The sequence below is a fragment of the Saimiri boliviensis genome, chromosome 9 (genome assembly GCF_048565385.1).
Source record: "Saimiri boliviensis isolate mSaiBol1 chromosome 9, mSaiBol1.pri, whole genome shotgun sequence".
NCBI classification, from domain to species: domain Eukaryota; kingdom Metazoa; phylum Chordata; class Mammalia; order Primates; family Cebidae; genus Saimiri; species Saimiri boliviensis.
Window position 1 is genome coordinate 50,558,938 of NC_133457.1, and position 18,830 is coordinate 50,577,767.

The following is an 18,830-nucleotide window of genomic DNA, read 5'->3' on the forward strand; positions in this document are numbered from 1 at the left end:
CTCTCCATGCTATGAGTCCGCCACAAATTATTACCAGCCAACCAGCCTCTTAAGATTCAGTTCTGGCAGGAACACCTGTAAGATGCTGCTACAACAACCTATAAGGCTGTACTGAGACCACATGACCACATGTAAGCACAAGATGCCAGGGAATGGGGAATTCTCCATACAGAAAGGATACACTGGGCAGCCAGAACAACAAATCCACTGTAGATGAGTTTAAAAAAAAAAAAAGAGCTACTCCTATATGATATCCAAATTTCTAAATATATGACACTATATATAACAGTATTATATTCTGTATACATATATATACACATATACATACATACATTCTCAGAAAAATAAGTGTTTCTGGAAATTGATCAATATTTATAGTCAGGGTTACCGTAAGTAGGTTTGGGCCCTGTGAAGACCGTATTTTCAAGTCTCAAGTCTTCAGCAGTAGAAGACAAGCTAAAAATCTTTTTTTTTTTTTTTTTTTGAATCTTGCTCTGTCACCCAGGCTGTAGTGCAATAGCACAATCTCAGCTCACTGCAACCTCCGCCTCCCAGTTTAAGCAATTCTATCCTTCAGCCTCCCAAGTAGCTGGGATTACAGGCACCCATCACCATGCCAGGCTAATTTTTTTTTTTTTTTGGTATTTTTAGTAGAGACAGCATTTCACCATCTTGGCTAGGCTGGTCTTGAACTTCTGACCTAGTGATCCACCCACCTCAGCCTCCCAAAGTGCTGGGATTACAAGCATGAGGCTAAAAATCTTTACATAGGAATTGCACTGGGTCCCTTTTCAGACTTCCAGGCTCCAGTGATTTGTACCAGTTCCCTGCTCTCTACACTGCCACCCCATCTTCTACCCCACCTTTTTTTGACCCTTCTTTTTAGACATGTACTTCTGACCAAGATGTTATAGGAGACATGATACAGTAAGAAGGGAAGAGAAGTAACAGTAAGAAGGGAAGAGAAAACCAACACACTCAACATATCTACAACCACGGAGTCGACTTCAGTTTTCTGCTACTTCTACCAGAGCAGGTACTTGTATCCATAGCTAGGAGACCTGAAGACAGATCAATCACAACACGAGACTCTTTGCAGACATCTTCCAGCAGCCCAGAGCCTGGTAACCCTACTGGGTGACTAGACCCAGAAGAGCAATAAAAATCACTGCAGTCCAGCTCTCAGGAAGGGCCATCCCTAGGAGAAGGGGAAAAGCACTACATCAAGGGATCACTCTGTGAAACAAGAGAATCTGAACAGCAGGCCTTGCATTTCAGACCTCTCTACTGAAATAGTCTACCCACATGAGAAGGAACCAGAAAAGTCATTCTGGTAATATGACAAAATGTTACAGAACCCTTTTATAGGATTCAAACCAACAAGAAACTTCTGAATTGTCAGATAAAGAATTCAGAAGGTTGATTATTAAACTACTCAAGGAGATGGTAGAGAAAAGTGAAAACTAACTTAAAGAGATTTTTAACAAATACAGGATATGGATGAAAACTTCTCCAGATAAATAGATATTATAAGGAGAAAGCATTCACAACTTCTGGAAATGAAAGACACACTTGGAGAAATACAAAATGCACTGGAAAGTGTTAACAGTAGACTAGAACAAGTAGAAGAAAAATCTTCAAAGCTCAAAGACCAGGCTTTTGAACTAACCCAATCAAAGACTCGACTTTTTTTTTAAATGAACAAAGTTTCCAAGAAATTTGAAATTATGTTAAATGGCCAAACCTAAGAATGATCAGTGTTCCTGAAGAAAAAGAGAAACCTATAAGTTTGGAAAACTTACTAGAGGGAATAATTGAGGAAAAATTCCCTGGCCTTGCTAGAGATATAGAAATCCAAATATGAGAAACTGAAAGAACATCTGGGAAAATCATTATTAAAAAGAAAAAATAATAAAATGGGGATACTTTCAGGGTTGCTAAAGGAAAAGCACCAAACTCTGTGAAATATGGCCAACTGCTATTATGATCTCTGCCTTCTGAAATCTGGCCCATTTTTAAACTTTTATTATTTTTAATTAACATTTAATAAGTGTACATATTTATGAGGTACAATGTGATATTTCAATACATGTATACAATATGTAATTATCAAATCACAGTAATTAACATATCCAGCACCTCAAACGTTTATCATTTCTCTGCATTGGGAGCATTCAAAATCTGCTCTTCTCACTATTTGAAAATATACAATGAATATTTTTAATTACGACTACCTTACAGTGCTATAGAACACTATAATTTATTTCTCCTATCTAGCTGTAATTTTGTGTCCATTAACCAATCTCTGGCTATCTCCCGCTACTTCATCTTTCCTAGTCTCTAGTAACCACCATTCTCCTCTCTACATTTTTTAGATAAACATTTTTTAGCTTCTACATGAGTGAGAACATTTAGTATCTGTCTTTCTGTGACTGGCTTATTTCACTTTACATAATGTCCTCCAAATTCAGCCATGTTGCCATGAATGATAGAATTTTGTTCTTTTTTTGGATGATTACTATTTCATTGTGTGTATATATACCACATTTTCTTTATCTGTTCATCTGTTGATGGACAGTTAGGTTGATTCCACATCCTGGCCATTATAAATAATGCTGTAATAAACTTGGAATGCAGATGTCTTCTTAACATACTGATCTATTTTCCTTTGAATAGCTGTATATACCCAGTAGTGGGATTGCTGGATCATGTGGTAGCTCTATTTTTAGTTTTTTTGAACAACTTCCATACTATTTTTCACAATGTACATTTCCACCAACAACATATAAGAGTTTCCCTTTCTCTGTGTTTTTATTTTTTACGTTTTCAAAGATTTTCTGTCTTTGCATTTTTTCATACACCTGTTGGTCATGTGTATGTCTTCTATTGAGAGATATCTATTCATCTCATTTGAATCTGCTCTATTCTTAAGTGTCTCCTTCTCCATGAAATTTTCCGTAATCTCCTAGGGCAGCAAGTATCCCCAGAAATTGTATGGAGAAAAATGTGCCTATGTACATTTCTCCCCTTGGGAAAAGATTCTGCTCTAACCAGGGAATACCAGTGATTGCTATGAACCATTCACACATATTCTTATCCAGGTGAGAGAGGGAGCAGCGACAGAGAGAATGGAGGCAGAACTTGAGGCAGGTGATTGAACAGAAGCTGTTAGAGAGCCAAGACAATGAGATTCTGGGAGAAAATCAGAATATGAAGAAATATAGGAAAAGTTCTTGCCAAATATGTCAAAATTTTATACAGCCACATCACCCAAAGATAAGTGCCATTTTCAGGGGCACTGGGAAGGCCTCCGTCTCACTTCCTTTTAAAACGTAGGTACTATTCCACTATGTGGCTCCTTACCAATTAAGCTTTGACCTCTTTCATCTACTGTAAATCAGAATAACTTATCACTATTATTGCCTTTCATCTTTAAAATGCTTTTATCAAGACTCAATTATAAACTCCCTCAGAGGCTTCTGGTTTCTGGTAATAGCAGGCTAGGTTATTCAGATCAACATTCTTGCTGAAAACAGCAACAAAAAACACTGATAACATATATTTAAACAAACCCCACCACCTTAAAATAATCAAATAGTTGAAAACACAATTAAAAACTTCCAGGTCAACATTTGGATAAAAGCCTGCTACCAAAATAGTAAGAAGACTATTGAATGATCAAAACCCTTAGAAGCGTCTGTCAATACTGCTGTAGTCACTAGGGGCCAGGTGGATACTAGTCAAGACTTAGGGCCCACAGAAACTGGAGAGTGTTATTGGGTACTCTTCCCAAATTAATACAGATGCAAATTAAGGATAAGCCAGACCTAAATTTGCCTCTCTTACCCCTCAACCTGAGAGGACTGCGGGAAAACCTGCCTTGGTACTAAGCAAAAAAAGGAACAAAATGCCCTTGAGAAGCTGTGGCCATAGACCAAATTCTTATGGCTTTGTACCATGGGTACACTTAGCCTGGGTGAGCCAGAGACTTTAAGCCATGCATGTGCTGTGAGAAGATCTCAACTGTTCTCCCCACATGCCTGGTAAAAACAAAATAAAGCCTCTCTAGAGGAGGACACACCCAAACTAGGTTTCAGAGTATCCCTCCAAATAATTTGAGGACAATTACCAGTTATCTAGTCAGAGATAACCAATAACTAAGGGAACAAGAACCAGCAAAATAACAGAAAGAAGGAATAGAACCACAAAGCCTTCGGCTATTAGACCCAGGTTAAAAAACAACTATGCCTACCATGTTTATAGAAATAAATGGCAACCTTGCAATTAACTATAGGTGACTATAAAAAGTCACATATCATGTCTGAAAAGAAACCAAACTAAAAACAAAAACCAAACTTAAAAAAAAACATAGTAACTGAAATAAAAACTCAACAATTAGATTTGCAACATATTGCCAATACCCATATAAGGAGAAATCATGAACTGGAGGGCCGGTTGTGAGGCGGTGGGGTGTGTGGTGAGATCATATATACAATGCAGTACTAAGAGGAAAGAAAAACATCACGTGTAGATGTGGAGAATATAGGAGGATATAGTACAAAGTTCCAACACTGGCATGCCAGGAAGCAGTGGATAAGAGAATAGGGCAGACCTTGAGAATTTTTCATAACTGCTAAGACACCAATTCACAGATTTAAGACTCAGTCAATTCCATGCAGAAAAGAATGAAATGCATGCTCAGATAACTGGTTATGAAAGTGTAGCAACCTAAGACAAAGAGAAAATCTTAAAACAGTCAAAGAGAAAATTCCCTTCAAAGGAGCAACTGACAGTAGATTGCTTAACAGCAAGTTGAAAAGGGTAGACTGATACAGGTTTAACATGGTCAAAGAAAATTGACGCTAACCTAGGATTCACCACAACAACAAAGAGTGCCACTCAAGAATGCATTTTGTCCCTGTTCTTAGTCTGTGATCCCCTATAAAGTTCTAGACACTCTGGAGAGGCTTGAAAAATCCACATTGATTGTGTTTTAAGAGTAATGGTTAAGGTCATAAGCCAATCAGATCCATGTTTGAGGAAGTTGTAGAATAAGGCCCTGCCACGGCACATAAAGTTGGTGAAAAGGGGTGAGAGAGTAACTGACAGGTGGGAGGTGGCTGACACAGACCACCCAGGCCTACCTTAAAATTTTCCCTGCTGTGAACATAGCTTATTGGTGGAAAATACCTGCTTTCTCCTTTCCTTGACTGCTCATCATTTGGTCCATCAAAGACCAATTCCTTATCCCTTACCAGCAGGGTTGACATTCAAAATATTTAATAATGGTAAGTACCAGCACACATCAATCAGAAAAGACACCTAATGTAAGTCCAGATGCTGGCTGCTGCATAGGATCAGAATCCTGGGGCCCCCCTGTGGTATAAATTATTAATCACTTTAGTGGCTGGATTGTGGAGAAGCCCCAGGGAGGAACCTGATCCGCTAGGATAATGCAGATATTCAAGGCAGAGACTATTTAGCAAAAAGTATTTTCATATTTTAATACATATATTGGCAATGCTAGTACATTCAACTGAATATGAGCCCTGCTTATAGCCCTTCTTCCACCAGGATCCTTAACAGCCCTCATTCTTCTGCTCCCAGATCATCTGCCTTACGATTCCCCTTTCAACTTTAAACCTTCCAATAATGTTGCTTTCTTATCTGGTTCTACCAGGAACACCCCTTACCATAAAATCCATTTTTTTTTTCTCAGAACCTAGTTCTGAGTTCCCTTGAAATACTGAGACAGAAATTGCGTATTCTTTTTTGGTGGACTGTTTTTTCCTGAATATGACTGCATCATTTTGTTGCACCCTAGGGGACTTTATAAAATGAGAATCTAGATTTACACAGAAAATAAGAGGTATTTCTTTGCTATAGTCAGATTTAAAATAAGCTTTCTTCAAAATGGCAAGCTCCTTTGGTACACTTTATGTTTGCTTAAAATAACTTCATTTATTACATGGTATGTATTTATAATAGAAAAATACAAAATACAAATAAAATCACTTGTAATCTACCTTTTTCACATATCGACTTTGTGTCTGTTCATCTATCAATATGTATGTATATAAAGTGAATCTTACACTTCATAAAAAAAACCCTTTTAGGATAAAGTTGTGTCTATATTCATTGTCAGTGTTAGATGCACCAAAGAATGGCTATATTTAGCTACAGGAACAATTTCTTCTTCCTAGAGACAATAGCTCTATTTGGATTTTAGTGAATATATAAAACACTATCAATGTGAAGTTGCTTTGAAATCAAATAAAAAGTCCTGTCATAGTGCCACTCAGTATGTTTCGGATTATCATCTTCAGATACAAAAGCATATCATGAGTTCAGAGCCCAGCGACTTCATTTTCAAACCTTGGGACTTGAACTCCATTTGAATTCAAATTCAGTAATGCCCTTAGATCAACTTAAACTGACAAATTCTGTAGAAGAAAGAGGAATAAAGCGATTTGATGAAAATTGCCCTAGGCAGTGCCTTGTCAATTAATTTAAAGGTAACTGCTATATGCCAGACAGTCAAGCTATTCATCATTATTATTCATTTATTTATATTCAGCACTGTCACTTGCAGGGATATAATTCTTAAGGAAACATAATTACTCTAAACCTATCAACTTGCTTATATAAAACTTTGGGAAATCTTTTTTTCTAGAAAAAAGGCTAAACACTAGTTGAGAAAATGTTCACCAGGAACTTCTACATACCAGGCACACTTGGGCCTCGATTTCTTGACCCCTCAGGCATACCAGGCTCCTTGTCCTGAGCCTCAGGAGCCCCAGGTTTATAGGGCATTGTTCTAAGCATAATGAAATCTCAACAAAAGTTTGCCGATGGAAGGTGGCTTCCAGAGAAAAAAGAACAATGCATGTTATGAAATAAGTAGGAAAAGCTACTACACTGGCACATCAATTAAGTAAAGACAAATGTCCATTAAAACATCCTGGCCGGGCGCGGCGGCTCACGCCTGTGATCTCAGCACTTTGGGAGGCGGAGGCGGAGGCGGAGGTGGGCGGATCACGAGGTCAAGAGATCGAGGCCATCCTGGCCAACATGGTGAAACCCCATGTCTACTAAAAATACAAAAAAATTAGCCAGGCGTGGTGGCACGTGCCTGTGGTCCTACTCAGGAGGCTGAGGTGGAAGAATCGCTTCAACCCAGGAGGCAGAGGTTGCAGTGAGCCGAGATTGCGCCACTGCACTCCAGCCTGGTGACAGAGCAAGACTCCATCTTAAAAAAAAAAAAAAAAATCCTGCAGCCACTCCTCTCATCCACTTCATTTGACAAGAACACAGAATCACAGACTCAAAAGTATAAAAAGGCTTAGAACAGGAAGAGACTTTGGAGCTAATGCTGTCCATTATTTTGTAGGTAATGAAACTAAGACCCAGAGATTCACTTCACCTGAGAACCCTGGTGCAGAGAAGTACCCAGAGCCCTCTGGTCATGACTTATCAGGGGGTCTATACCCTATGAGTGAAGAGTTGGGTACAGAATGAATCCTCAGGTGGAGCACTGTGGAGATCACTAACAAACTCCTCAAACTCTACGTCCATATTTAAAAGGTCTAGCAATTCCCATCTATGAAATCACCTTCTTTGTTTCATTCAAAGCTCACTTTAAACTCTGACTCCTCTAAAAATGTTCATTAGAGAAACATAAGGTTAATGTAATTTTTAAGGTAAAATTACACAAAGTCAAACACATTACAAATAATCTGGATTTTTACACTTTTAGGTAAACAAAAGTGAACATCTTCGGCATCTAGAATCCTACATCAAACTCCCATGGAGTAAATTTAACAAATTTTAAATGTTTAGAAGGTAGTCATAGGAAGTTTACAGAACATTGTGGTTGGTCAATGCTATTGTAATCAGTCCAACATAAGCCTTTAAGTGTTAGGCAACCACAAACTTCATTTTTCTTGAAAGACAGTTCAGTGATTCTCCAACTCAATTTAGTCTGCTCATGGCTGCTATTTGACCAAGTGACCAAAACTTTCTCTTTCATTCACTTCATACAAAAATTCAGCTGATAATCTTAACATTTCCTCTAATAGGAAAAGTAACTGGCATGCGATGATGAATCAGTAATGGAGCATGAAGATTACCCTACTTAACATTCTACAATAGTTCCCAAGAGCCTGCAGTTTAAAGTCCAGACTCCTTTAACTGGCTGTCATAGACCTTCAGAATCTGAACCTCATTTATCTTTTTATACCATTTCTCAATCCTCCCGCTTCTTACTCTCTGGCCCAGGCATGCTAAACTATTCTTAGCTCTCTGGAAAAGTCAAATGCTCTAGATATACTCTCTTGACATTTACCTGGTTAATTCCTACTCATGCTGTAAAAGTCCATTTGGTGGCCTGCATCCATTTGGAGCACTATCATAATTAAATCAAGCTTCCCTAAATGCAGGAACAGTCAACCCACTTACAGTGAGACATGTCTCACATCAACATTGGCCTTTCTTCAATAATCTCTTGATAAAATAGTTTATACTGATGACCTCCACTTTTTTTTTTCCATCCAGTTATTTCTAAGCCCTTTGTAAACTTGCTTCCCCTAGAATTACTCGACTTTTTTGAAAGCTACTAGTGTCCTCATAATCATTTAATTCATTGGCAATAGTTTTTGCAACTACTAAGCCTCCTTAAATTCTCTAAAGCTATCAAGATGCTAGTCACCCGGTTACATTTTCCCTTTCTTTTCCTTCTGTGACAGTTATTCTGGGTCTCTTATTCTGATTGTTCTTTCACTGACTCCACTTTTTCTTTCACTGTTTCTTCTTTCTTGATCTCTTTCTCTGATTGTTCCTTCATTGGCTTCACTGTTATTCACTGGCTCCACATCTTCCTCTGATTAAAGATATTCCTCTGGGTTCATTAGATCAAAAACATCAGCAACAGGATGTCTCCTACTCATTCAATTCAGCAAACTCATTTTTGTATCCAGTTGATTCTAGCTTCTCAGGGAAAAAAGGAGAAATTACCATCCAGTAAAATGGGTGTTAATATCATTAAATATGACTTAGGTTCACATCTCAGGTCTGTCATTCATGAGCAATGTGGCATGAGGTATACTACTTAATCAACTTAGGCCTCAGCTTTTCATCTATAAATTGAAGAAAATAATCCCTATCTTTTAGAATTACTTTATGAAATGCAAAGTAAGGATTCCAATGGCAGGTATGTACATAGTGGGCATTTAATAAACGTTTTTCATTATTGCTGTTATTTCCATAGTCACTTCCACCAAACTTGTATAGTTCCGCTGTTTCAACTTCTTTCATTGTGTCGTACACATCAACAAAAGATACGTCTTCTGGAGTACAGATATAAACAGATTTCTTTTCTGGCCCAATGAGTTCCAACTGCTTGAACCAAAGCCCAATTCCTCCCGATTTAAAAATCTTCAGGTTCTAGCCCAAATCTTCCTCTTCAACCTTCTCCCTCATTGTTCTTCTGAATGAATACCATTATCCAACCAAATTGGAACTTTTTTGGTTCTCAAACATACCACATACTCTACACCTCTAAGTCCACCTCAGATTTTACATCCTTCAAGTAACTTATCTCCCCAGCTGCATATTTTATCTTCAGAGTATTTTATTGGTACTTCTCTCATTAGGGAACTCATATTCTGCCTGATATTCAATTATTTGTGCATAAATAACCTTTCCTGCTTATAGACTGTAATCCCCTTGAAGGGAGAAACTAGGTTCTTATTCATGCTAATACTTACCACTTAGCTAAGTGATGACACGTGTATATTTTAAAATAATAAACAAGGCTGGGTGCAGTGGCTCATGCCTGTAATCCCAGCACTTTGGGAGGTCAAGGCAGGCAGATCACCTGAGGTCAGAAGTTAGAGACCAGCCTGGCCAACATGGCTAACCCCCATCTCTACTAAAAATACAAAAATCAGCTGGGCGTGGTGGTGCGGACCTGTAGTGCCAGCTACTGGGGAGGCTGAGGCAGGAGAATGGCTTGAACCCAGGAGGTTGAGGTTGCAGTGAGCCAAGATGGCACCACTGCACTTCAGCCTGGGTGACAGTGTGAGATTCTATCTCAAAATAAATAAATAATTACGAAGAAAATGATAAAAACCCTGACTCTTTCTCAAGCAATTATTTTCATTTCCTCAACTTCTTATGAAGATGTAGAAGTAGGGTGGGGAGGGAAAGGTGTATATAGGATACTTACAGAGGCACTGCAGTTTGAATTCCCACTTGGAATTCTACCAGCACCTGCAAAAAGGCAGGGCTGAAACAGCTATCCTAGAAATTGACCAGGTAAGACTTTCAGATGTTAGTCAATTGCAGCCAACCTCTCGGGAAACTCTTTACCAATTTGCCAGCTTGTCTATATTTCTTTTCTTCTCAAGGGCTATTTTGCCTAACCCTCCAGTCTCCTCTAAACCAATAAGTAAACAAAAGATTTTATTTTAAACCCACAGTTGAAGGCGTAGTGAAATACACACGTATATATAATGTTTATGTATTAGTTCCTATTTGAGAATTTTCTTTAAAATTTATTTCGACCAAAATCTAATACCAAATTTTATGAGTAATATCATAAGGCAGCACCTAGTATCATGCTTTGTATATAGATTCAGTATATAATGGTTAAAAGAGTGGATTTACAGTCTACAATTTCAGGACATAATTTTGGCTAATTGCAGTGGAAAAAATGGAAAAAACAGTCCAAGTAAGCATGACACTTGGGGGTTCAGGCCCACAACACCAGCTAGGTAGATCCTTAGGTACCCAGTCGTGTACAAAGATTTAAGTATTCCCAGCTGAGCCCCTTAACAATAGAGACACATAATTTTATTTTGTATTACTTAGTACTGTGCCGTATCCAAAAATACTCTTTTGAGTGCAAAAGTATTCAGGAATTAGAAATATTGAAAGTTCCATTATTCAAGCAAATTAGGTATAGTTCATATAATTTTTTTCAACTCAGGATCCTCGGTCACTCCAGAGTAAGCAAAGTATGCAATTATCAGAATTATTAGTCTCAATTTACATGAGAACACACCGCTGCCACTAAAAGTTAGTTCAAGACTCTTCTTTCCACTATTGAATGCCAAAGAAACACACACACAAAAAACGGAAGGATCTTTAGAAAACATGCAGCTCGATTTTTTTTTTTTTTAAGATGACAACTGAGGCCCACGAGGACAGTCACATTGGCTCAGGGCTTCTACTAAAGCCAAATAATTTCATGCAAAATCATCTCCCTCTGATTAGCATTACCTACACACACACACACACACACACACACACATATAATTTTTCTTTTTGCTTTTCTGAAAATCTGGAGGTCTAAAAAGACTTCAAGTTTTCTCCAAGTTAAAGATACACGTTTGTACGTGTAACCAGAGGACAAGTTTTATTTGGTCCACGTGTTTTCTTTAAAAAAAAAAAAAAAAAAAAAAAAGGAACGAGAGGGGATGTGAAGTGCAGTAGGCAAATGTTCTCAAACTATTGTTCAAAGCCTACAGCACAGGCTCTTACTGTAGAGTTCAGCCACATTAATGAAAAGACATTTTCATGTAGTAAAAGGAGCACAAACGTTGAGGTTTTTTGTTGAGACAAGAGTCTTGCTCTGTTGCCCTGGCTGGTGTGCAGTGGCACGATCCTGGCTCACTGCAGCCTCCGCCTCTTAGGTTCTAAGCCATTCTCCTGCCTCAGCCTCCGGAGCAGCTGGGATTACAGGCGCCCGCCACCAGGCCCAGCTCATCTTGTATTTTTAGTAGAGACAGGGGTTTCATCATGCTGGCCAGGCTGGTCTCAAACTCCTGACTTCAGGCGATCCATCTGCCTCGGCCTCCCCACGTGCTGGGATTACAGGCGTGAACCACCGCACGCGACCCAACTTGAGGTTTTATCTACCACTTACTATGCAGTCTTGGCTAGGACACATTTCTTTGAGCCCTCGTTTCCTCATCATTAAATGGAGATAATTCAGGTTTGATGTGAACATTTGAGAGGAAAGTATGTCTAGCACACTGCTTAAGATTGCTAAATATTTATTGAATGAATAACAAAGCCGATGCTCAACAAAAGACACACACACACACATACACACACACACACACACACAGAGTTGGGTAGTTGTAGTCTCCCGAGGACAACTTGAAGTTCCCGGCGCGCCTCCTCTCAGCCTTAATCAGTGCCCTTAATTCCCTTAATCAGAACTCCCTGGGCCTCGCACCGGTCTCCAGAACACACTGGAGTGTCGTTTTCGCCGTTCCTCGTCCTCAGGGCCAGAGTTCGAGGAAGCCCTATAGCGCTTCTCGGCCTGCGAGACAACCCCAGCACTGGGGAGCCTGCCCCGTAGTCAGCGTCCAGTGGCGATTAGGCATTTCGTTTTCCTCATTGTTTCAATCTCTATCTTCTGGTCGGAGTCCAAGTTCAGCAGCCCCAGGGCCCTTCCAACAGTAGTCTAGGCCACACCTCGCCTTCCCGGCGGTGCCAGGTCCACTCCCCGCGGCCTGCGTGGCCACGTTGCCTAGGAAACTGGGGCGGGGCTTTGGAAACGAGGGTCCTGCGCGCCATTTGCGCAGGCGCTCCGGCCCTGGCCTCTGACTCTCGCGAGAAGCGGCTCCCGGAAGTTCCACGTCAGTCAGCCTGACGGTCAGCGGGCCGGTGGGTTTCTCTCAGGTTTGCGTAGCCGGTAACAAACGAGGGTGCCCAGGCTCGGACCAACACAGCCATGGTAGGTCCATTCCCCGCAGAAGGGAACGGGGTAGGCTGCGGCCGATTCCTGGGGCTTCTGGACTGAGGGCCGCGGTAAGCAGTGGTCTGGGCTCCCGCTGCGGTCGCCGCCTCCGGCCTTGCAGGGTCTTAGGCCGGTTTGATTCCAGGAAGGGAGAAGGCGGTGGGGCCCAGGGAGCCGCAATGATTTGGGAGGCAGTGCCTGCTAGTGAGGGGTTGTCTCCCCAGCGCTTGTGGCGCTTGCCGGAGCTCCTGCACTCTGCAGCGGGGTCGGTGGTGTAGGGAAATACGGAGGCCGAAAATGTTGAACTCGGTAGGAAGCTTTGGTAAAACTCCTTAAATTTGCCTTTAAAACGGTGGCAGTTAATCTCCAGTCCTGTTGGCCTTATTCCGGGAATGGTGTGTGCTGACTACAAACTATAAACTTAAGTAGAGAAGCCCAAAAAAAAGTATATGGGTTCAAAAATGGAATTTCGAATACTTTGGTTTCTCAGCTCTTAGGTTTCGAGGGGGAGAAGCAGCGTTGGGAGGAAGTGGGTGCTGTTTCTAACACTGGCTGGCATGCTTTTATGCATTTGCAGATACAGTGGCTGGTCAGAATAGCAATTGTTGGAGCACTTTGTTATTATCACCATAACCCTGAAAAACGCCCTAGAATAGTTTGCACAAGAGTGTTATAATAATAAGGAAAGAAAACAATAGTGTAAGAATATCTTGCGTCTCTGTTAAAAATACCAAAAAAAATTAGCCGGGCGTGGTGGCACGCACCTGGAATCCCAGCCGTTCTCAGGCGGCTAACAAGGCAGGAGAATCGCTTGAACCTGGGAGGCCGAGGTTGCAGTGAGGCGAGATAGCGCCACTGCCCTCCAGCCTGGGCAACAGGGCGAGACTCCATCTCAAAAAGAAAGAATTTTACATTTAAACATTTTTCTGCCTTTAAGAAAAACTTGTCTATGAAGCACAGAATCGAACATTTTGCAGCTTGAAGACGCTAAGGATTAAGTCCCTCCTCTTCAGTTAAAAAATATTTTTAAGTTTCTGTAAGGCTAGCTGTGGCAAAATTGGAACTGGAAACAGTAAAAAGTTATGAATAATCCCATAAAAAATGCACAGTGAAACAAACATTTTTGCATTCTTCACCACCACCACCCCCCACACCCCTCCATGGACTTTCTTTTTTTTTTTTAATTTGTTTTATAAAAGGTATGGAACGCTTCAGGGATTTGTGCGTCGTCCTTGCCCAGGGGCCACACTAATTTCTGTATCCTTCCAATTTTAATATATGTGCTGCTGAAGCTAGCACCATCCATGAACTTTCTTGGACACCTAGGTTACAGTCCCTGAACAAGTCCTCAAGCCTCTTAATTAGAGCACTTCTTATTACTAACCACCTGCTCTAGTTTGGGTCTGCTTTGGTTGCGGTAATGGACGTTTTGGAAAAGGCACGTAGATCTACCTAATTTCATTTTCTTTTGCTGCCTTTACATTTACCAATGTATTTATGTAAGGAAATACTGCCTTCATTTTTTAATGTATTTTAAATCCTTTGTGGAAAATAAAAAACGTGAATTTACTCATTTGCACATTTACCATAGAATATTTACTCTGCCATGCACTTTGCTAAACATCGCTGCCTAATTCTCACAGCATCTGTGGAGAGTTTTACGTTTATGAGGTGGTTACTGTAGGTCAGGCACTGCTGTAACTGGTTAACTCTTAATTTCTTATAGCATTGAGAGGTAGATAATATCCCTGTTTTATATCAGTTAAACTTCAGAGGTTAAGTAAATTTACCCAATATTGTGCATCTGAAATGAGTAATGGAACTGAAATTTAAATCCATCATGACTTAAACCCCCATACTCAAATATATAAGGTGATCTGGAGATAAAGATATGTACAAGAAATGACCCTGCCTTTAAGGAACATCTACTCTAGAAAGCAAGGAAATATGTGTACACAAGTGTACCATGGACAATTAAAATGAAATCCTATAGGATTCCCTAGGAAAGAATGCTTCAGATTGGGGTAACTAGAAAGGTCTTACTGGTGACAGTGGCATTTAAGCTGGCTCCTAAATGCATCCAGCTTTTGGAAGATGGAGGGAGACATTTAGAGTTGAGTTTACAGTGTGAGCATCCTAGTCATCTTTGTCCCAAAGTATCTAGTACATTTTCTTATTCAAAATAATTACTTAACTGTTAAGTAGTGGCACCATCTCAGCTCACTGCAACCCCTGCCTCCCAGGTTCAAGCGATTCTGCAGCCTCAGCTTCCCGAGTAGCTGGGACTACAGGCATGTGCTACGGCATCCAGCTAAGCTTTTTTTTTTTTTTTTTTTTTTTTTCCCCCATTTACAGTAAAGACGGGGTTTCACCATGTTGACCAGGCTGGTCTTGAACTCCTGACCTCAGGTGATCTGCCTGCCTCAGCCTCCCAATGTGCTGGAATTACAGGTGTGAGCCACCACACCCAGCTGCCTGTTGTGTTTTAAACTGAGATTTGTGCTTTGGGAGTATTAGAGGTTTACTGGGGTTGCTCAGAGTTCTCTGGCTCAACTTATGTAGCATCACTTTTACTCAATAATCAATAATTTAAAATGTTTTAAAGTAAAATGTTCACAATTTATAAGTGTCCAGTTTCCTCTTTACTGGAGGAAAATTGTGAGATATGCTGGCTTGTATGTAAACCCTCACCATGGTTCCTGTCTGGTACATAATAGATGCTTCATACCTATTCACTCTGAAGAGATTTAATAAGAAGTTAAAATTTGTGATAGTAATTTATGGGACAGAATTCAGAAATGGATAAAGTAGAAAGCCTTTGTTTTTCTGAACTAGCAAGGAATGTGAAGATGATTTGAAAGTAGAAAACTAAGGTCAGGAGTTTGAGACCAGCCTACCCAATATGGTGAAATCCTGTCTCTACTAAAAATATGAAAACAAGCCAGGCGTGGTGGCAGGTGTCTGTAGTACCCAGCTACTCGGGAGGCTGAGGTAGGAGAATTGCTTAAACCTGGGAGGCAGAGGTTGCATTAAGTCGAGATCGCGCCACTGCACTCCAGCCTGGGCGACAGAGTAAAGACGCTGTCTCAAAAAAAAAAAAAAAAAAAGAAAGAAAGAAAGAAAAGAAAATTGGAGATAGAGAGGAAGGGATTGATGACAGTGAAAACATTTTTGAAGAAATCGAAGAGAAGAGCCAGAGAACTCTGATCTTTTAAAGTAAGAGGTAAAGGTTGTTGCTGAAAGTGAAGGAGGTGTGGATAGAACAAGACTTGAAGTAGTCAGTGACCCAAATTTGATAGCGTTCCCCCAAAAAGATGCGTAAAAGCATTGAGGTGTTTTGTCTTAGGAAATTTTCTCTGCTAGATCTTTTTATATTCAAAAGTAACCTTAAATTTCTGTCCTACTTATGATCATCATAGAATATCATAGCAATAAAGATTTGACAGTAATTCAACTTGCCAAATGAGCTTTTAAGTTGTGTTTAAGACCTGTTGAAGGGGAAGTGTATTTTAAATCAGTCTTTTCACAGCATGCCTCCTAGAGAGAATTAAGCCCATTGCTCTAAGATATCATTGTGTATTATGAATTAACTTTTCTCCTACAATGGCATTTTATTTTCAGAATGGAAAAAATAGTTATTCAAATCATTGTCTTTTCTGTAGTTCAAAGGAATAATTTGGCTGGAAAAAGGCTATTATAAACTATTAGTATTTTCTGACTTGAGTGAACGTTTTTGTTTTAGATTGTTCCAGTTTTCATTAAGTTTCTGTAATTTACATCCATTAAAATATTTCCAACATTCCCATTTGACATCAGAGGCTGTCATGCACAGGGATATAACCTTCTTTGATCATATATTACATTACCTAGTACTTAATAATGTTTTCCCAAGATAAATCTACCACTTTTCTCCAAAGAACTTAATTTAATATTATGCTTTTGGGTTACTAAGACTTCATGAATAACACTTCTTCAGAATATCTGATATGACACTATTGACCCGGGCACAAAATTGTGATTTGTGAATATTTAAAATTTATTTCCTAGTTAATTCTATGAACCAGAGCTTCTCGAAATGTGGTCTAGGATTTCTTAAGAGTCCCTAATACTCTTTTAGGAGGTCCACAGTTTTAAAACTATTTTCTTAACAATGAGACTCTATTGACAGCTTTCAAAATGTTCATATTTGCACTGATGGTGTAAAAGTAATGGAAGGTAAAACTGCTAGTGAAGTGACACCAAATTGTACTGACAGTATATTCTTCATTGTTACACAATTTTTTTAAAAAGCCAGTTTCACTTAAGAATGTCATTGATGAAACAGTAAAAATTTTTTTACCCCTTCACACTTCAGTATGCATCTTTTAAATTCTGTTTGGTGAAATGGAGAGTGTGCATAAATCAGTTCTACTGCATAATGAAGTATGGTGGTTGTCTCAGAGAAAAGCACTTGTGCTGTTTTAAGTCGTAAGCTTTACTTGAAACTGTGACTGAGAAACTCTGCTTATTCAGACTTGAATATTTGGTAGACATTTTTTAAAAACCTGAAAGAGGTTGGCTTGTCTCTGTATTGTTGCCAATGATAAAATTAGAGCTTTCAAGTGAAAATTAGAACTTTGAAAAACTCTGAACTTGATGAATTTCCAGGGGTTAAAGGCTTATGCTTATCAGTTGAAGTACGTGGTGAAATTAGTGAATGTAATTTTTTTATAAAGTATAATGATGTTGTCAGCATCTAGAAGATGTGCATAATTCAGTGAACTGGCATTTTCCAAATGACCAATGCTTAATGTTACAAAAACATGCATGAGAGAAAGATCCATTCAAAGTGTGGACTAAACCAATGGATTTTAATGTAACAAAGTATAAACAGCTTATTGATATGGTTTCAGATTTTACCTTGCAAGTAACCTTTAAGAAACTACTACTTGAATTTTGAAGAGTAACATCTTATTACTTGAAAACCCTATTAAGATATTCCTCACTTTCCAACTAGGTATCTGTGAGACTAGGCATTATTTTGTATACATTAACCAAAACAACATCTCACAACATATTGAAGGCAGAAGCAGACATGAGAAACTCTCTTCTGTTAAGTCAGATTGTAAAGAGTTTCGCAAAAATGTAAAATACAGCCACTTTTCTTAATGTTTTTTGGAAACAGTTATTTTTCATTAAAACGTTATTTTAGTTAACATTTACTAGATCTATTTTTGTTAATTGAAAATGAATTATACATAAAGTTGTCTCAGGTTTAATTTTTAACATGGTAACATATCAACAGATAAAACTCACATGAACAAAAGCTCTTTGGGGTCCTCGAAGTTTTCAGAGACTGAAGGAACCCTTAGAGCAAAAAGTTTGAAGACTGCTGCTATAAATCTTAAAATGTTAAATATTCTGTTTTTTGTATGTGTGAGTGAAGAAATAGGTGCTTAGACTTGAAACTGTGTCAACAACTTAGCAAAGTAGTAACTGATTGTTTTATAGGCCTGTTAATGCACTGTTTTAAATGTTTCTTTTTAGCCTCTGCGACTTGATATCAAAAGAAAGCTAACTGCTAGATCTGATCGAGTTAAGAGTGTGGATTTGCATCCTACAGAGCCATGGATGTTGGCAAGTCTTTACAATGGCAGTGTGTGTGTTTGGAATCATGAAACACAGGTAGGAATTTTTCAAGACTTTATTAGAAATAAAATACTATGTTAGACTGTTTTTATAATGAAAGAGAAGAAGTAACAGAATCCGGAAGCTATATACAAACTGCTTTCTCAAATTGGTACACAGTATTTTAAATATGAAGGAACTAACATGTATGAAGGGATAGTTTATAGGAGAAACTGTCCTGAGTATGTTATATACAATATTTAAATATAACAACTCTGACTTAGGTAGTATTAGCTCTTTTTCGAAATTGAGAAAACTGATGCTATTATAGGATCACTTGTTAAAGTATTTGTTAATTTTCCATTCAGTGAATATTGTGTCTTAAGAATGATGTTTTGAAATTTATTTTTTCCCTTAAATGTTCAGTGTAATGATATGCAGATACTTCTTTCAGCATTGTAGATTATATCAGGGA

General features: G+C 38.9%; 1 protein-coding gene and 1 non-coding gene across 2 annotated transcripts in view; one reads left to right on the plus strand and one right to left on the minus strand.

Moving 5' to 3' along the window:
* The first annotated feature begins 12,619 nt into the window (after nucleotides 1-12,619).
* The window catches only part of COPB2 (COPI coat complex subunit beta 2), a 33,809-nt gene continuing 27,598 nt past the window's right edge, over nucleotides 12,620-18,830 (plus strand). The window contains exons 1-2 of the mRNA XM_003942598.3: nucleotides 12,620-12,745; nucleotides 18,275-18,412. Coding sequence (XP_003942647.1) covers nucleotides 12,743-12,745; nucleotides 18,275-18,412 — 141 coding nt within the window. The 5' untranslated portion in view covers nucleotides 12,620-12,742. The remainder of the gene's footprint in view (nucleotides 12,746-18,274; nucleotides 18,413-18,830) is intronic.
* LOC120360877 (U6 spliceosomal RNA) lies at nucleotides 13,944-14,047 on the minus strand. The gene has a single exon (XR_005577278.1). It is a non-coding gene; the product is annotated as a U6 spliceosomal RNA (small nuclear RNA).